We start from the raw sequence: 19,806 nt of genomic DNA, 5'->3' as shown, positions 1-19,806 counted from the left end.
GGCGTTACCATATGGCCAACTGACATTCATCAAAATTAACAGCACGGCAACTTTATATAAATTGTCTACTCGGTATTTCAGTCATGTTTTTTTTATTTTATTCATATGGAATTGTGCGTAATTTGTAATATTTTATTTCCAAAAACATATATAGACAAAAACATATGACAACTTAACATTTACATACATTTCCAAAAACATTAATGGCATCACACTTGCTCAGACCCACATTTTCCCACCGTATCCACAACCAATTCATATAGGATCAGATCATGAACTTTATAAAGCATGTATTTAAATAATGTCTAAATAATAATAAGGCTAAATAACCTCATTAACATGACCTTATGTGTTTACTATGACATGTCATAATTTTTCCAAAAGCGAAAGGTATTTTGACAACAATCCGGAACCATTTTGTGATGGTTCACTTTGAAAATAGTTTCACCCGAGTAGTGATCCCCAAACACTGTTCGCCGGATGTTGAACTCACATGTTATTTTTTATAGAAGCAAGGTAGTTTTGCTAGATTTGCTGGAGAAATCTTAACGTTTACTCACATGTTTGTTATTTAAAAAGTAAAGTGCATATCAACATGTCGGCATCAATGATTCGGAGGGGACTGGAGTTGCTAAGCGATGACATAAAAGGTAAATTATCTACAGTAACCACGGTTTCATTAGCTAGTTGGGTCATTCCTACTTTGATATGCATTTTCTGCCCCTAGGAAATATCAGTTCTTATTTAGTGTAAAGTGTGCATTCCAAAGGCTTTAAGTATAATGTCAGGTGTTATGTACTTTAAAAACACAAAAATATGGATTCTGAAAGGGAATGTTATGCTTTACAACAAAAAAATGTCAGTGGATGTAGGCGTTGTTGCCACGTCCCCAGGTGTTATTTATCAACTTCCACAAGAAATATAAGCCATGACATTTATAACATCTTTAATCATTAACGTTTTTTCATGATCATTGTATTTATTATATATGTTCTGTTTTTCCCTGATATCACTTTCCACCCGTTTAGTTTGTTGTAATTCTCCTTTAAGAAAACAACCCCTTCCTACAATGACACCACATTCAGGAAATGTCATCATTTCTTTGATGGGAAAACTATGGTACAAAGCTAAATAAATATGAATATGTTTGTCCATGTTTCATGTTAGTCTGTATGTCCAACTCATAAATGTTCACTCTGTTAGGCTAAATTATAGAGAGAAAAAATATATTTATAGAGAAGTTAAAATCCTGTTCAAGTGTTCACCATTATGCGAGCTCAATCTTGCTCATTCACAGAGCTATGGCAAATTTAGGCAAAACATTTCAACCCAGTTAGGATTATGCACCTAACAAATTGGAAAATGCGCCCAAAAAGTTCCTGAGCTTGACCCGTATGTTTTTTGGAAAGTCAAACATCCTTTTTCTGATAGGAAAAAAAATATGTATATGTGTGCGTGTTCTAAAGTTTTGAGGTCCAAATGACACCGCATTGGCTTTCCAGACGTAGATCTTTAGTTCGGTGATGTTCCTATTTATTGCAGATAAACGACATACAGCTACTTTGCATAATATAAATACCGAAATGTCACAACGTGAAAGAAAGGTGCATTTTATACGTGTTGTAGTGAGACCCGTTCTTCAAATAAAATTGTATTTGTCACATGCGCCGAATACAACAGGTGTCGACTTTATCGTGAAACGCTTACTTATGAGCCCTTCCCCAACACTGCATAGTTAAAAAGTACGGAAAACAATATATAATTAGCTAAAAAAAAAAACTATAGGAAAATAGTAGCTAACACAATGGAATAACAATAACGAGGCTATATACAAGGAGTACCGGTACTGAGTCAATGTGCAGGGGTACGAGGTAGTAATATGTACATGTAGGTTGGGGTAAAAGTGACGAGGCAATCAGCATAGATAATAAACAGGGTAGCCACAACACGTGTGAAAGTGTATCTGTGTGTGTTGCGAGTGTCAGTGTTGTGAGTGTGCATAGAGTCAGTGCACAAAAAAGGTTGGTGGGTCAATGTAAATAGTCCGGGTAGCCATTTGATGAACTGTTAAGCAGTCTTATGGCTTGGGGATAGAAGCTGTTCAGGAGATGTTTGCAGCTTTAGAACTTCGAGGATCTGAGGGCCCATGCCAAATCTTTTCAGCTTCCTGAGGGGGAAGAGGTGTTATCGTGGCCTCTTCACAACTATGTTGGTATGTTTGGACCATGTTAGGGTTCACATTGTTAGAGTATTTATTCTATGCAAAGTAGTGTCATCTGTGGTAACACTTCCTGGTCACCACTGTGTGCCTATTTACACGTGACCTATTAGCCCGTGTGAAACATCCCTAGACAGACCACATACACAACACACATGAGCACATAACATAAGCAGTCCAAAATGTCTCCTACACAAATGTCTCTCTCTCACTCCCCCTTTCTCCCTCCCTATCTCCCTCCGCGGTGTCAGATGGTAGCAAGAAGCAGAAGAGTGCGGCCAAGAAGAAGCACACACCGAGCAAGGCTGAGGTGATGGGCCTGGTGAGCACCAACCGTCAGGGCGTCAGCAGGCAGGTCCGGCGGCTGCAGGGGCGTCTCGGTCCGGGGAAGAGCAAGGCCACCGTCAAAGATAAGAGGATCAAGTCTGCCGTGGGTGAGTGGCTCAACGCGTTCAGAGGCACAAAGCATTTCTGTGCAGAAAAACTAACACATTAATTCATGTAGGGATGGTCTGGTACATAGCAATATAATTACTAGACTATATTTATATGGTCTCTGTTCATGCTATTTCTATGTTCTGGTTGATGTCATGCAACTAGCTAGAATGTTTTTTTCTTTTTTTTCTTGGGTTGAGGATCATGCTCTTCTCTTAGCTATTTGTTGACTTGTGTGTCTGAAGAAGGAAACTAGTCTGTCTGTGAAACTGGTGTCAGTGTATCAGCTTCCTGGTGTAGTCCAGGGGGATTCAACTCTTACCCTATGAGATCTTAATTAATTATGCCCACCTGGTGTCCCAGGTCTATTGTTTTTGCTCACGGGGTCGAAACATAATTACAAATAATTTGTAGACTGCAAATTAGTGGTGTAAAGTACTTGAGTAAAAATACTTTAAAGTACTACTTAAGTAGTTTTTTGGGGTATCTGTACTTTACCTTAATATTTGTAACTACTTTTACTTAAACTCATTCCTAAAGAAAATTATGTACATTTTACTCCATATGTTTTCCCTGACACCCAAAAGTACTCTTTACAATTTGAATGTTTAGCAAGACAGAACATGGTCCAATTCACACACTTTTCAAGAGGACATCCCTGGTCATTACTACTGCCTCTGATCTAGCAGACTAACTAATCACAAATGCTTCGTTTGTAAATTATGTCTGAGTGAAAAAGAACACATTGTGCCTAATGGTTTGCTTAATATAAGTAATTAGAAATTATTCCTCATTTTGATACTTAAGTACACCTGAGTCATTTTCTATTAAGGTATCTTTACTTTTACTCAAGTATGACAATTGGGGACTTTTTCAACCACTGCTGCATATTGACCGCAAGAAGCCCAAACAGATATAATATTTGACTAAAACATAATAATTTCTAACCTTGCTTACATTTGTATACGATCACATACAGTATCTCTTTATTATATGTGGGAATACTTTGGAACTTGAAAATGAAAATCCCTTGGAGCTGATTTGCGTTTTGTTTTTACAGTCTGTCCAATAATAAAAATGAAACGCTAATCAAATCAATAGAATCACACGGGCCGCCAGTTGAGGAACCCTGGTCTAGTCTGTCCGTAAACCTGGTGTCAGTGTGTCAGCCTCGTGGGCCGACTCCTTACCATCCTCTTTTGTCTCCATCTTGTGTTTCCGTAGATTATGCGTAGGCCTTCTGTGCAAACTCCTCAGGTCATATCATTTAGTGTCTGTGTCATGGACTTCGTCTTGACCTCTGAACTGTGATGTCATGTCTTTGTGTTTCCAGAGGAGTTCAGGAAGAAGCAGGGGAAGAGCCATCTGAGCTCCAACCTGCTGTACTTCCTGGGGACGGGCTTCAGAGCTACAGACTCCGACACTATGAAGGTAAGAGACAGTCTGACAGTTCAAATGTCATGCCCTCTAACTACTACTACTACGGAGGATAGTTGGTTCAGGTCTTTGGTTCCTGTCATGACTTTTGATTGATTTGGTAAAATAACTGCATATACATGTGGGTTGTGTTCATTAGAACGGAAAAATGTTTTAACATTTTGAAACGGAAAGCAAAAATGTAGTGTTTTATTTTATTGGATAGGTCCTATCCCTGTTTCAGTCCATTTGTCTTCTAAGTGCCTAATGAACGTGACCCTCTTATGGGTGAATCACACAGTCTAAGAAATGAAGATGAAGACTGTCTCCCCTCTTATTCCCCTTCAGATTGTCAACCAGAATTTGGGCCGGCAGTCTCGACACCGTCCGGACCGCCCGGTCAAGAAAGTCCCCAAGGAGAAGTCTGTGTTCACAGAGGATGAGTTCCAACAGTTCCAGAAGGAATACTTTGGCAGAACTGTGGAGGGGAACTAGACAGATTCTACTTCCAGAGACTTAAGGCTGCGTTCCAATTCCAGAGGTGTGCGCTTCACACTCCTTGCCATGGATTGCTAATTGCACCATTGTTAAAGGTCTAATGCAGCCGTATTTCAATATCGACTAATTTATGGGTAACAATTAAGTATCTTACTGTGATTGTTTTTAAAATAACATGGTCAAAAATAAACAAAAATACCTTCTTAGCAAAGAGCAATTTCTCAAACAATTATCTTCCCATGACTGTCTGGGAGTGGTCTGAGTGGAGAGGGATAAAACTAGCTGTTATTGGCAGAGAGGTTGGAACTCTCTTATTGGTCTAGTAACTAATTTACCTGCTTGTTATGTCACCAGGCAGGCCAAAACTCCATCTCACCAAAACAGGCTGACATTTTAGGCAGTCTTTTCAAACAGCTTACTCTAACAGGGCATTTTCACAGTATTATTCCAACCTCCTAGGAGAGGGAGGGAGGGGGGGAGAGAGGGAAAAAAAAACAGTAAAATCGCATTTTGGACTGCAATGGGCCTTTTTTTAAATCCATGGGAGAATGTGGGTTTAGTTCCAGAGCCAATGAGGACTTGGTAAAGAGATCGGACACTTGACGGACTTTAAGTTTTGGCCAAAGTACTTCACTTTGGACTCGGAATGTGATACTGCGCTACATGGACAACAAGTGACTGACTGTTAAGTGGCCTTGAGGCTCATTCCAAACTTGTTCTATTCATGCAGGAGAAAATAGTAAACTTTCAGAGAAACAAAAGTATTGTAGAAAACTTCATTTTCTACTTGTCTTCAAATCGATTTTCAGAGAATTTCTTGTTTCCTTGTGTTAAAAAGATGAAATCACAATGAACTAGAGTATGCTGTTTTATTAAGTGAATTTTCAGAAAGTACATGTCTTGTCCCTTTGATTTGTAAACAATGAATAAAAGTATGTAGAACACCGTCTTGAAGCCTACACAAACTGATGCAGCAGTAGGGGTGTGACGGTCATGAAATTTGTGTTAGCCGTTAACTGTCATGTAAATCATTGCACTGTCACAGTTATTTAACATTAACATAAACATGTTTTGTATCTCTGGGCATACAAGTCGCTGATGTGTGCCTTTGGAACCGCTACATTTCAAACAGTAATAATTCCATTTAATATTGACCAGCACAAAAATGTTCCATTGTTTAAGCACGTCTTAACTAAGAAACATAATACAAATAAAATGTATTTCAAAAGAACGGAATAGCATATTCTGGGTGTATAGCCCCTGTATGCCAGGCTTACGCTGTTCTGTCTATGCACGATACTCCCACCCACCCAAAGTAATTAGACGGACGAAGATAATGCATAGTGAGGTCAGACAATGTAACCTTGATAATGACGTCACTACAAAGGCAATAGAAATTCCCATCAAACACTTCATTATGCTGTATATGCAGACGCTTTCATCCAAACCGACATGTAGTCATGCGTGCATACATTTTACATATCGGTGGTCCTGGTATTCAAACCCACTACCCTGGTGTTACAAGTGCTGTGGTCTACCAATGGATTGAATTTATATAAGCTGAATTCTGAGGATAAATGGTGATGTGAGTGCATCATCTTTAATCAATGGTGTAGACTAGAGAATTCCATTATGAATAGGCCCAACTCTCTTAGGCTGTTTACACAGCCACCCTAAAAACCCAAATCTGATTTTCTTTATAGACAATTTTTTTTTCTCGGAATGTCCACATGTGACCCATATCAGATATGCACATTCACACTTGATGTAGCCTCTGAAGTAGCACAGATTTCACTGTTCCTTTAAAATTTGGGGTAGTTGTCATGGTAACGACGGGTTGTAAAAATAATCTATAATTATAATTTCTAAACAAAACCTGAGTGTCCAGACAGGTCGCATATAGAGAGCAATTAATTATAGTCCTAATGGCGTCTTTTTGTAGGCACTAACTCCGTCATGGTTAGTTTGCCAACACCTATTGAACCCTTTCTGTGTTTACAATATTGCCGTACGAGGGCGATGCGCGGAAGTTGGTGGCAGAACACGGAGTTCTTATAGAACGCTAACAAAAAAATGCTATGTACATGTTGCTTATGAGTGCATTTCACACTACTTTTGAATTATAATTGGGTTTTAAGTCTCATATAAATGTCCTGCTTAAAATAATGTTTGTGTCATCCTCGCAAATCAACTGCATTATACTTAAGCGCTTCAACCAGTAAAATGGCTCTTTAGCTAGCTTTTGCTACAGCCTATGTCTATGAGCATTCTAGCTAACAACTGTTGCATCCAAAATATTTATTTTGCTAAGATCACAACCAAATATAGTCTTAGCAACTGTTCAAGCTAGAATCAAAACATAATTGTAAGCGTATGTGAACCCCAAAAAGTTATGTTGTTTACAAGTAATAACGTAAATCTAGGCTATGTTGAATGGGCGCAGGTGGCGATGGCTTTCTTACTACAGCCAAGAGTCGCGTGACGTCAGTGTGTTGTGTATGGGAAAATGAATGGAGTTTTTGGATAAACACCGAAAATAAGGTCTGTGGTGAATACAGGCTTAGAAGATCTTATACGTTTTGTTCTATGAGAATCTCACTTTTTGTGAATTTTGAAGCATTTATGTAATCATATAAAGAACATAAAAGGCCTCATAATTCATAAAGGTCATGTTAGCTGACGGGTATTATCTCATAGAACAAAACGTATAAGATCTCCTAAGCCTGTGTTAACCTCAGACCTTATTTTTCGTCATTTATCCCAAACCCCTATTCTTTGCCCATTCATTTTCCCCATAGGAATGGCTGAACGAAGCATAGGTAATTCATTTCCGTTTTTTAGGACTACAAACTGGCGAGCTCTATGGAGGATTGGGTTAGAACCAGGATTGATATCCACATATGGACGTTGTATAAATCGGAAGTCAAACGATCAGATTCAATGGCTGTGTTTTTTTCCACTAGTTGGTCTTTTGACCGATCATCCCAGAAAAATGATCCGATGTAAAAAGATCTGATGTGATTGGTCAATAGTGGAAAAATATATCTGAATTGGCCTGCCTGTGTAAACGCAGCCTTAATAGCCTATATGCTCTGGATGGAAGTAGGCTAACATCATAATTAGAGTGATTAAATATGGTGCAAGCACAGGGAGGTCAAACAATGTAACAGTGAGTTTTAAAGGCATCACACTCCCACCCAGCGACATGTACTAAGAGGTGGGCCATAGAGAATGATAGAGGCCTCTAGCAGCCAAAAGGCAGTTTTAGCATGGGCAGTGCCATTGAGGGATTCCACCCTTTTAAAGTAGTCAACTGGGTGGAGATTCCTATGGGTTGTAGCCTCAATGGCGCTGCCCATGCTGTCACATATATAATGGAACAGATATAAAGATGAGTCCTCTATCTGTCTCTGGTTAGGAGAATTGGGTTAAGGTCAGGAAAAGGCTTAGCTAAAAACTATCAATGTTTGATGTCAAATTTGACAAAAGCTGTATCCAGTCTAGACATGACCTTATCAAGTGGGTGATCAATCAAGGTGATGATGGAGAAAGCCTTTATAGGCTCTGCCCCCAGAATAACTAGATCGCAGGTGCAGCACATAATTGAACCAGTCTCCTCTTTGTTGGGAGTAGATCAGTGAGAAACTGCTTTGTGGCAAAAGACTGACATCTGAAATGGTAAGGGCCTTGTCTTATCTGTGGAATAGTAGGACTCCGAGTCTGGTTTGATTTAACATTTAATGTGTTGACTGAATGAGAATACTTGGAAATGTGGAAATTAACCGTGCATGCAGTAGATGGAATGCAGACCGTGGGACATAGGACGCCTTCGTTAGCGGCCGTTCAAAAAAGCTGATCAAACAAAGTAGATATTCGTCATGACTTGTGTTCCAACAGGCCCATAAGGTTACTCAAATCCGATGTCGCTGTTTTTGCTGCATAATATTACCAATATATTTAGATTAAAGTAGTAACGGTTATCGAAGTTGTTTGCGATGGATGAAGATACTCAACTTTTAAAATCAATCAGACTGAATTATCACACAATAAAACATTACTTGCATGGACAAACAATTGCGTTCAGGCATTTGGAACTCGGGTAGGCCTATTACATTTATTGTAACGTTTACGTTTTATTTTTTTCTTATAATCCAAATCATGAGTGCATCCGTGCTTCTACACCTGCATTGCTTGGTGTTTTAGGCTGGGTTTCTGTACAGCACTTTGAGATATCAGCTGATGTAAGAAGAGCTTTAAAATAAATTTGATTTTGATTTGATCCGGTATGTTATGACTGACTCTTTCACCTCTTCGATTCGGCCACCGACGTTAACCCCAAAAAATCTGCTCAAAGAGCCGTCCGTTCGAGAGCGACCCATCACTAGCCAACAGCGCGCAGATGCAGTGCGGATAAACTAATCATGATGAGATTATTGGTAAGAGCGATAATACTTTTATCAAGCATCGGTCACCAGAATAAATCCCTTAAAGACGTGTAATTTTGACCATGGCATATTTAATTGAAATACTGTAGAATTCCATTCCTATGGAAGACTGCGCCTACTGGGGAGCGGCAATTATGGCTGACCTATTGCTTCAAAGCCTTTCAATGGCCAATAATGCATACCATCAGCAATCCAGGGTCTATATTCATCATTGATTTGGCCCCATATTCCTAGAATGCAATGACTACATCAAGCTTGTGACTCTACAAATGTGTTGGATGCATTTCCTACTTGTTTTTGGTGTTTCAGATTATTTTGTGCCCAATGTAAATAATGTATTGTCAATTTTGTGAATAGAATGTTTCTGAACACTTCTACATAATGTTGATGCTAGTATAATTATGGGCAATCCTGTATAATGAGTAAGAAAGTTGAGGCACAAATATCATACCCCCCAAAACATGCTAACTTCTTACCAATAACAGGGGAGGTTAGCATTTTTGGGGGAGGGGGGAGTGTTTCTTATCATTCACACTTCATTCAAGAATATCATAGTAGCATCCACATTATGTAGAAATGTTCAGAAACCCAGTCCCACTCCCCCAACAGTCTTCACCTCTGGTGCCCCACCCAAAGAATATCTTTCTGGGCAACCCTGAGGAGAGTGACCCCCTGATGAGATGGAGAATTGGTTCGCCCTCTGTATCTCATACACTTGACCCAGGGGTTGGTGAAGGCAGGGTAAGACACTGTCCATAAACTAAGCGATTCAAATCAACCCACCCCCTCTGCCCTCAGAACACCTTCAATTTGTCAAACTATGGACTTTACAAGGTGTCGAAAGCATTCCACAGATGCTGTCCCATGTTGACTCCAATGGTTCCCACAGTTGTCAAGTTGGCTGGATGTCCTTTGGGTGGCGGAGCATTATTGATACACACAGGAAACTGTTGAGTGAAAAAAACCCAGCACTGTTAAAATTCTTGACAAACCGGTGCACCTGGCACCTACTACCAAACCCTGTTCAAAGACACTTAAATATTTGGTCTTACCCATTCACCCTCTGAATGGCACATCCTTATTTAACTTGACTCCTTCCCTTCATCTACACTGATTTGAAGTGAATTTAACATGTGACATCAATAAGGGATCGTAGACTGACCAGGTGAAAGCTATGTATGGAAAGAGCAGGTGTTCATAATGTTTTGTATACTCGGTGTACATTGTCTTAAATTCCTTTCTGTTTGAACTGTATTTTCCCTTTGTCTCCCATTGACATCAATGGGAGACAAAGTGAACGTTCTACTTGAGTGGAAGTTACATTTCTCCCCAGAGTGCATGGTCTCTGAAATGACTTGAATAACTTTTTTACTCCTCTCAGGAGAGGAGTTTAGTTTGGCAACACAGGAAATTTGTACGGTGAGATAAAATGAAAGCGTCAGTCAGCTCTAAATGGGAAATTGGCCCCAAGTGGCATATTTTCGATGTAAAAGTACATTGTCTCTACACAGGAAGAAAACAGAAGTTGCTCTGTTTATTACAACCTCAACTAGCGGCAACCGGAGTTTACTAATGTAACCCCGGTTCTATGAACCAAGCGCACATTTTCTCACGCACTCACCCCTAGTCTGGGAAACCCTGCATTAGTGAGACAAACGGGGTACATTAAGTCTGCCTGGGTTCAGTTGTGCATCAGAATGGCTACCACGTTTCATCGTCAAATCTATTGTTGTGAACCAAATCACTAAAAGAAAATGGATTTAGTCATGTTCATTTCACTGACTCTCTCAATGGGCCTTGTAAAAGTGTACCATATAACTGCACCGGGGACTACAGTCAGTTGTTATACGGCAGTGTTTCCCTGGTCCTTCAGTACCCCAACAATAGTTTGTTGTAGCCCTGGACAAACACACCTCATTCAACTCATTGAGGGTTTGATGATTAGTTGACAAGTTGAATCAGGTGTGCGTGTCCAAGGTTACAATAAAAATGTGTGGGGGGGGGGGTACTCCAGGACAAGGGTTGGGAAACACTGCATAACAACTGACTCTGTAGTCCCCGGTGCAGTGTGCATGGTGTTATCAAGTTGATGCAGAAAACCCTTTTCTAGGCACTGCTCTCCGAATAGTAGATTGATGCACACAAAATAATCTCTCTCCTATTGTGAAAGGAGAGGAAGTGTGAGGTAAACCATGCTTTATTACAAGACAAATATCCAGAGACATTCAGACAGGGGAATACTGGTATATCTGAGATGGCAAAGGTAAGGGACTTTCTCATTTGCCTGTGGAGTTTTATGACTGAAGTGCAATGATAAGCTTATAACTAAGTCTGACACTAACATTGTGCAGCAACAGTGTTTGAAAGATGTTTGTAGCTATCTTTTGTGTCACATGTGTTTCACACAATCTAAATGCAAAAAGTCAGAGTGAAAAGGATGGAATGGCAAGGCTCAGTGTCAACAGCTGAAATATCTCGTCCAACTGGATAGACAAGGCAATTACATCCAGGGTTCTTTCTCCACTGCAAAATAAAACAGAATTTTTAGGCAGATTTAAAACTATTGCATTGATAAGTTTACTGAAGATAAATTATGCATTTATGGTAGATGTGTTTTGGGGCTATCATGATGGAACGTTCCTAGTGGGAGTTCCTGGAAAGAGTACTTAGGTGCTCAGTTGGTCTTTGTTGGAGGGAGAGCAGCCTGCTCTCCCTCAGGGCAGGTAACAGGTTGGGTAGAGTACAGTCATACTTGAGTTTTCTTAAAGGCCAAGAGTTGTTGCCTGGCTAGTAGACAGTATCTTTTGCTCTGAAAGTATTTGTCAACGTCCTGTTATTTTCTATACAAGGTTTATTGGCCAATTCGTCCTGTCTGATCAGCCGCCTCGGCTTCTATTTCACACCCACCCATACGTATGGGCGTAAGCATCTGCCCCTGATGCCAAAGGCTGCATGTATGAATAGAAAATGACTATCGTTGGATATTTTTGTTTTAAGCCTTAACCATTTGGAGTTAATGCCTAACCTTAAACAATTCAAACTTTGATGTTTGAAAAACATGGATGAACATCTAATTCTGGCGTGAGACAGAGCCGGTAGACGTGTGAAATGCCTTTCTTGAAGGTCTAACCCCAACAATGTAGAAATCAATAACAAGGTAAAACAAAAACACGATTAAGTGAGCATACTATATACAGGCGACTTTCTCTGTAAGCAAGAGAACTTCACTGAACTTTCTGTTTTCCCCGTTAACACTAAACGTTTCTCTGTTTGAATTGTGATTGAATCAACTCTATTAGCCACTTTCATTGCAACATACCGAAACAAGAGTAAATGGCTTGTTTTGAGGTACATGTAGCGACGTGTGCACATTGGTAAATGTGTTCAAAACTAGCAAAGGATAATTAGCTATTAGCCCAGTTCTAGGTAATTTGTAGTCAGCAATGGGGGAGTGATTGCTTCCTACAAGAGCACAAAACGTGTGCATTTCTGGACATCTTTGACAAGCTAGCTTTTTTTGTCTTAAAGGGGCAGTGTTCTATTTTGAGACAGGCATGAATAAGCTAAGTAGCCAATAGGCAGAGGGTAGCATCAGTGAGAATGTCTGGTCTGCTGAGCGCAGAACACTGAGGCTGTACCCACTTTAGTTTTAAGTGGTCAAGTAGGCTACTGTGGCTATTTCATTATAATGAAGGCCTACTAGAGGGGCTTACAATGGAGACAATGTATCCCAATATATTTTAACATGGAACTGGCTGTTCTATTATTCAGCCTACAGTAGCAGCTAATGTGTGTTGTTCAATGTAGGCCTACATTCCATGAGACTTTTGGGGAAAAAACATGCAGGGCTTGACATTAACCTGTTTATCCGCTTGTCCTTCAGACAAGGGGACTGAAAATGCTGTGGTGTTTGATGCAAGAAACCACTTTACAAAATAAAAAAGCATTGTCACTATATAGCTCTCGCTTTGATGTCAAGCGTATATACTCATGACCGCTCATGCTGTAAACACAGTCCAGTTCAAAGTGAATAGCACAGATCCATATATGGCAATGGTCTGTTTGCATATAGGCCTACTGCAGCTCTGATTTGGTTATGGCGCACGGGGTCTGTGTAGAGTATGGGTCGTGCCTGTCAATGCTATAGAATTCTACTTTGTAGGCAGAACGTGTCAATCTCTTGCATAGTTCACTTTTTTTATTTCGGTATTGTTAAATTGAAAGTGGCTAATAGTGTTGATTCGATCACAATTCCCACAGTAAAGGGGAAATTTTTATGTAACACTAAGGGGGCAAACTCTAGAAAATTGAGTGATGTTCAATCTCATGCTTCTGTGTGCACTGATATTTCTTCTGTGATGCAGTCCCGGGGGAGCTGGGTGCTAGCACAGGCATGCAGCTCAGAGGGAACATCGGTCTTGAATACAAAGTGTTATGTTTGGGGCAAATCCAACACGTCACTGAGTACCGCTTCATATTTTCAAGCATGGGGGCTGCATCATTTATGGGTATGCATGTCATTGGCAAAGACTAGGGATTTGTTCAAATAAATGGAATAGAGCTAATAACAGGCAAAATCTTAGAGGAAAACCTGGTTCAGTCTGCTTTTCTACAGAGACAAATTCACCTTTTGAGTAGGACAATAACCTAACACAAGGCCAAATATACACTGGAGTTGCTTACCGAGACGACTGAATGTTTTACTTCAATTGGCTTAAATCTATGGCAAGACTTAAATGGATAGGAGTATGAATACTTTCTGAACGCACTGTGTACAGAACATTATGAACATCTGCTCTTTCCACTACATAGACTATCTAGGTTAAAGCTATGATTCCTTATTGATGTCACTTGTTAAATCCACTTCAAACAGTGAAGGGAGGTGGGGGGGACAGGTTAAATAAGATTGTTTTAAATATCTTGAGACATGGATTGTGTACAGTCGTGGCCAAAAGTTGAGAATGACACAAATATTAATTTTCAAAGTCTGCTGCCTCAGTTTGTGTGATGGCAATTTGCATAAACTCCAGAATGTTATGAAGAGTGATCAGATGAATTGCAAAGACCCTCTTTGCCATGCAAATGACCTGAATCCCCAAAAAACATTTCCACTGCATTTCAGCCCTGCCACAAAAGGACCAGCTGACATATCAGTGACTCTTTTGTTAACACAAGTGTGAGTGTTGACGAGGACAAGGCTGGAGGTCACTCTGTCATGCTGATTGAGTTCGACTAACAGACTGGAAGCTTCAAAAGGAGGGTGGTGCTTGGAATCATTGTTCCTCTGTCAATCATGGTTACCTGCAAGGAAACATGTGCTGTCATTGCTTTGCACAAAAAGGGCTTCACAGGCAAGGATATTGCTGCCGGTAAGATTGCACCTAAATCAACCATTTATCGCATCATCAAGAACTTCAAGGAGAGAGGTTGAATTGTTGTGAAGAAGGCTTCAGGGCGACCAAGAAAGTCCAGCAAGCACCAGGACCATCTCCTAAAGTTGCTTCAGCTGCGGGATCGGGGCACCACCAGTACAGAGCTTGCTCAGGGATGGCAGCAGGCAGGTGTGAGTGCATGCGCAATGAGGTGAAGACTTTTGGAGGATGGCCTGGTGTCAAGAAGGGCAGCAAAGAAGCCACTTCTCTCCAGGAAAAACATCAGTGACAGGCTGATATTCTGCAAAAGGTACAGGGATTGGACTGCTGAGGACTGGGGTAAAGTCCTTTTCTCCGAATCCCCTTTCCGATTGTTTGGGGCATCTGGGGGGAAAAAGCTTGTCCGGCGAAAACAAGGTGAGCGCTACCATCAGTCCTGTGTCATGCCAACAGTAAAGCATCCTGAGACCATTCATGTGTGGGGTTGCGTCTCAGCCAAGAGTGGGCTCACACTCAATTTTGCCTAAGAACACAGCCATGAATAAAGACTGGTACCAACACATCCTCTGAGAGCAACTTCTCCCAACCGTCCAGGAACAGTTTGGTGACGAACAATGCCTTTTCCAGCATGATGGAGCACCTTGCCATAAGGCAAAAGTGATAACTAAGTGGCTTGGGGAATATTTTGGGTCCATGGCCGGGAACCTCCCCAGACCTTAATCCCATTGAACTTGTGGTCAACCCTCACGAGGCAGGTGGACAAACAAAAACCCACAAACTCCAAGCATTGATTATGCAAGAATGGGCTACCATCAGTCAGGATGTGTCCCAGAAGTTAATTGACAGCATGCCAATGCGGATTGCAGAGGTCTTGAAAAAGAAGGGTCAACACTGCAAATATTGACTCTTTGCATCAATTTCATGTAATTGTCAGAAGCCTTTGACACTTAAATGCTTGTAATTATACTTCAGTATTCCATAGTAACATCTGCCCAAAATATCTAAAGACACTGAAGCAGTAAACTTTGTGACAAATATTAATTTTCAATCTCAACTTTTGGCCACAACTATGCGTCCCATTCAGAAGGTGAATGGGCTTGACAAAAGTTAAGCGCCTTTGAAAGGGGTATGGTGCCAGGTGCACCGGTTTCTGTTAAGAACTACAACGCTGCTGGGTTTTTCAAGATCAACAGTTTCCCGTGTGTATCAAGAATGGTCCACCACCCAAGGACATCCAGCCAACTTGACACAACTGTGGGAAGCAGCAGAGTCTAGATGAATTGAGTCTTCTGAGGGCAAAAGGGGGGAGGGGGCACCACTCAGTATTAGGAAGATTTTCTTAATATTTTGTACATGGTGTCACACCATAGTTATATACACTATTTTTTTTTTTTTAACTGACATCTTAGAAGCCAGGCACAGACCAGAAACCGCCCCCTGTGCCCCAGAATAAGTGGTCGGTGGGATGTGATCCTCCACAAGAAGGTGGTTGTGACCCTCAGGATGGGGGGAGTGTGTCTGAATTTATTAAGAAGGTATCTCATCTGGTGCAGCAACACACTTCTCTTTAATTTGCTCTCATATACAGTGAGAGTGAATCCTAACTTCTACTTATGTCGCATTTTCCCTGTCTCCCACTGACATTTAACGTACAACTAAGTGGAAATTTGTCTTGAGCGGAAGTTAGGATTTACATAAGTGCACTGTCTCTGAATATTACTTGAATGTTATTTCTCAGTTTGAAGCTAAAGAGGACCAGAACAAGCAGCTGGTGGCGCGTCGTCCTCTTGGCCCGCCTGCTGTCATTGACAGAGAGGACTCCGACCCCCCTCTGTATGAAAAGGTTTTGGTTTCGCAGGAAACTCGTACGGTGAGACAGAGAACAGATGTTTAACACTAAGCTTAAATCAAATAATCATTTTGGTTGTGTATGAATCCAATTAACAACCCAAATAACAATGGAACAGTAATCCAAATGCAATATGTATACTGGGATAATTTACACTATACTGTATAAGAATGACAGAGTACAGCAGTAGATATATTACAGTGAGCTATGTCAAGAATCCAGTATATAATACATATGTGGTGTGTATAAATGTAGTAACTACAATGTACACTAGTAAAAATTAGATTGAGAAATACGGAGAATAAATATTGTAATCTTAACACAAATGCTTGTTTTCTGAGCTGTACGTTGTTCTTCCAGTTTGGGTCGCCTGCCATCGTTGACAGAGCAGAATCCAATGACTATATCTATGAAGAGGTTTTTGTTACGCCTGAAATTCATACGGTATGACAACCAGCTACAAATACTGTTTAAGTTTTTCACATACTTCAAGGGCCGGTTTCCCCAACCTGGACTCGGGTGGATGTAACAGTAAACAAAAATCTGGCACACTCAAATTAGTATGTATCTATTTGTTGATGGCCATCATTCACTTCGTATGTTATGAATTACAATATATTACAAATTTGCAATACATATATGTTAGAAGCCAATTTGTGGTGGCTGACGGTGGCTAGTGCTAACGTTAGCAAGACGGCTAGGTGGCTAATGCTAACATTAACAAGGAGTCTGTTTTGCTAGGCTAGGGGTAAAGGTTAGCTAACATGCTAACTAGTTGCAAAGTAGCAAGTAGTTGCAAAGTTGTCCATGAGGCGATTTGAACATGCAACTTTTGGGTTGCTCAACATTCACACGCCAGCCCATCCATCCTCCTTCAGTTTTTGACTTAAGTAACCTTCTGTCTTATGTAACCATACCAAACATTACATATTATATACATTTGAGGGCCCCTGATTATCGTTTACTATGTTTCGTCTAGTCTGAGACCAGCCTGATTTACCAGACCCAGATTAAGCCTAGTACATGATTTTAAAAAATGGATGCTTTATAAATATTTAGCATACACTTGTCCAGAGCAATTTAGAGTAGTGAGTGCTTTTTTTTTTTTTTTTTTTTTTTTCTTCATTGGAATCAAACCCACAACCCTGGCGTTGCAAGCACCATGCTCTACCAACTGTGCCACACGGGACCATTCTTAAAAGATTCTCTTTTGAAAGAGGTTTTTAAACCAGGACTAGGCTTGATCTTAATCTGGGAAACCGGCCCGACGTGTCATACTTTGTTTGACCTGTAATAAAGTGTCCTGAAAAGTTCCTTGTATTTCTATTGTTTTAGGTAGCAGTTCAACAACCGATATGTGCAACCCATGTTCACTGTGCAAGGCCACCACCTCCTCCATTGCCGTTAAAGCAGTCACTCCCTCTGAAAGGCAGAATCAAAACACTCTCAATAAGCAGCATTAGTGAAGAGGAACAAGATAACTTCAAGGTATTCCAAGTATGACTGGGAACCTGCTCCGTGATAATTCCCCTGGGTATAGATCTAGGATCATCTTCCACTTCCCAGGTCCTAACAGTAACAATTAGGGGAGGGGGGGAATATGCTAAACCGATTCATGATCAGAATTTACTGGAAAATTCACCATACACCGTAAAACCTAACCTAAACAGCCCTAAGTGGTCAAACGACAGGCCCAACAGCCACTAGTGGTTGTGGTTTCATTCCTATGTATAACCAGCTCAACTAAGCTGTCAGGCATCAAGATAGTGTGTGTGTGTTATATTATTTACATGTGGGTTTGTTACATACAGAACCTCCAAAGAATCATCACTAATGACAATTTGACCACAACCATTTGTCAAATTCACATTTCACCCTTTCATTTGATTGTTCCATCAGGATGCAGATCGTCTGATGGAATGGTGGGAGAAGGTGAAAAGTGAACGTAAGCATCACAGCCTCAAAGTACTTTGTAAATTCCAGCATAGTTTAGATGTAACTTTAATATTTTCCTCTGCCTTTTAGCATGGAAAGATCTATCTAATGACCCTAAACTGGCCAAGAAGGGAGAAGCAAAGTAAGTTATTTAGTTTAGACCCAGCTAACAAAATGTTGTGTACATTTGAATATTCTGTCATTAACCACCCTCCATACTGATGACCTTCTATATCTAGACTGTTCAAAGAGAAAGCCCAGCGGTTCCAGAATGCATTGCAGTTGTACAACCTCCTCCTGACTAAGCATGGGGAGACCCTAAAGAACTACATCATTGACCTCATCAGCATCGCAGACAACTTAGACAAGGTACTATAGACTACTGTACAGGCAACGAAGACGAGGTAGGAGGATGATGACCTACTGTACAGACTACTTAGACAAGGTAGCACTATAGTCCGGTGTACAGACAACTTAAACAAGGTAGGAGCACTATAGACTACTACTGTACACGCTTGTAATGCCTTTGATTTTTAATGTAAGCCTGTAACTAACATCAATTACCCCAAGCAGATTTAAATACAATTCTACAAATCCATTAGATTTAATTCCATTTAATTCTATCCAAGGTTTCCAAGGGAACCAAGATTGCTGGCATCACTGGGGGCGCCACGGGGGCAGTTGGAGGGGTGGCGGCTGCGGCAGGGGTGATCCTCGCCCCCTTCACCCTAGGGGCATCACTGGCCTTGACAGTGGTCGGTGTCGGTGTAGCTGCAGCTGGAGGGGTCACAGGGGCCTCTGCAGCTATCGCTAACAAAGTGAGCTGTTAGAATCCAAACACAATCAAACTTTATTTATAGAGCATTTGAAGGATGATAGCACACTTAATATGGTTCATGCTTGATTGGACAGACACCAGGAATTTCACTTGGCCTGGGAGCCAAATTAGTTTCCCATGAAACTCACTCAGATAAATTCATTAAGTGTTCCATTCGGAACTTAGATACTTAAAAGAATGTTGAAGTACTGTGCATTACATCACTGTCCAACTCCTCTTCATTCCAGGAAGTAAATTCTTCATCTCTCTTAGGTGAGCAATGCACAGGACAGGAAGAAGATTGAGCTGATCCTCCAGGACTACCTGGCCCTGATGGGTGACATTGAAGCCTGCTTGAGGTTCATCAACGTGGGCATGGAGCTCCTGAGAAAGCACAACCTCTCAACCCTCCAGGAGGTTGACGCAGAGGCCGTCAGAGTGGTCAGGTATGATCTTAATATACTGCATTTACTCTTGTCTGGAAATATATTGACTTTATTTTTTAAATATTTGCATGTTTTTAAACATTAACCTAAACCAGGGTGGCCATGGTGACAGGAGTGGGTAGCTCCAGTGCCATAGAGGCCAGCAGTAAGGCATCTGGGATGCTCCAAGGCTTTGCTCTAGGCATGGATATCTATTTTACCCAGAAGAAGGATGGCAAAGGTGGGCCGAAGCTGAAGAAGGGATTGGAGTCCAAGTTTGGGAAAAAGATACGGGAAGTGGCTCAGCAGCTGAATGACGGGCTGGATGAAGTGATCAAGGTCAAATATGAGCTAGTTGAAAATAATCTCATCCTCTGAAGAAAGGGAAAGGGGGAT

The 19,806-nt window shown here is 40.8% G+C and overlaps 2 protein-coding genes across 2 annotated transcripts; both read left to right on the top strand.

Annotated features, from left to right (window-relative positions):
* The first annotated feature begins 450 nt into the window (after positions 1-450).
* Positions 451-4,720, top strand: LOC115178303 (active regulator of SIRT1). The gene is made up of 4 exons (XM_029739419.1): positions 451-650; positions 2,470-2,652; positions 3,987-4,084; positions 4,418-4,720. Exons 1-4 carry the CDS (start codon positions 596-598, stop codon positions 4,562-4,564), a joined length of 483 nt encoding a protein of 160 aa, XP_029595279.1. The 5' UTR covers positions 451-595; the 3' UTR covers positions 4,565-4,720.
* Positions 4,721-8,077: 3,357 nt separating this feature from the next.
* On the top strand, positions 8,078-19,793 carry LOC115178449 (uncharacterized). The gene is made up of 12 exons (XM_029739631.1): positions 8,078-8,245; positions 9,622-9,753; positions 15,794-15,919; positions 16,123-16,254; positions 16,594-16,677; positions 17,569-17,721; positions 18,133-18,178; positions 18,259-18,310; positions 18,408-18,537; positions 18,798-18,986; positions 19,259-19,431; positions 19,527-19,793. Exons 1-12 carry the CDS (start codon positions 8,243-8,245, stop codon positions 19,786-19,788), a joined length of 1,482 nt encoding a protein of 493 aa, XP_029595491.1. The 5' UTR covers positions 8,078-8,242; the 3' UTR covers positions 19,789-19,793.
* Positions 19,794-19,806: the final 13 nt, after the last annotated feature.

This window comes from Salmo trutta, chromosome 38, assembly GCF_901001165.1.
Source record: "Salmo trutta chromosome 38, fSalTru1.1, whole genome shotgun sequence".
Classification (NCBI taxonomy): domain Eukaryota; kingdom Metazoa; phylum Chordata; class Actinopteri; order Salmoniformes; family Salmonidae; genus Salmo; species Salmo trutta.
Note: the sequence above shows the minus strand (reverse complement) of the source record. Positions and strands in the feature narration are given on the sequence as shown.

Bases quoted from the DNA above. Each gene is read 5' to 3' on its own strand.
- LOC115178449 (XM_029739631.1), top strand. The intron at 9,754-15,793 runs GTAAGACACTGT...CTGACATCTTAG, and splicing joins CAGGGGTTGGTGAAGGCAGG to AAGCCAGGCACAGACCAGAA. The intron at 16,678-17,568 runs GTATGACAACCA...CTATTGTTTTAG, and splicing joins TTACGCCTGAAATTCATACG to GTAGCAGTTCAACAACCGAT.
- LOC115178303 (XM_029739419.1), top strand. From the start codon at position 596: ATGTCGGCATCAATGATTCGGAGGGGACTGGAGTTGCTAAGCGATGAC. The intron at 651-2,469 runs GTAAATTATCTA...CCGCGGTGTCAG, and splicing joins GCTAAGCGATGACATAAAAG to ATGGTAGCAAGAAGCAGAAG. The intron at 4,085-4,417 runs GTAAGAGACAGT...ATTCCCCTTCAG, and splicing joins CAGACTCCGACACTATGAAG to ATTGTCAACCAGAATTTGGG.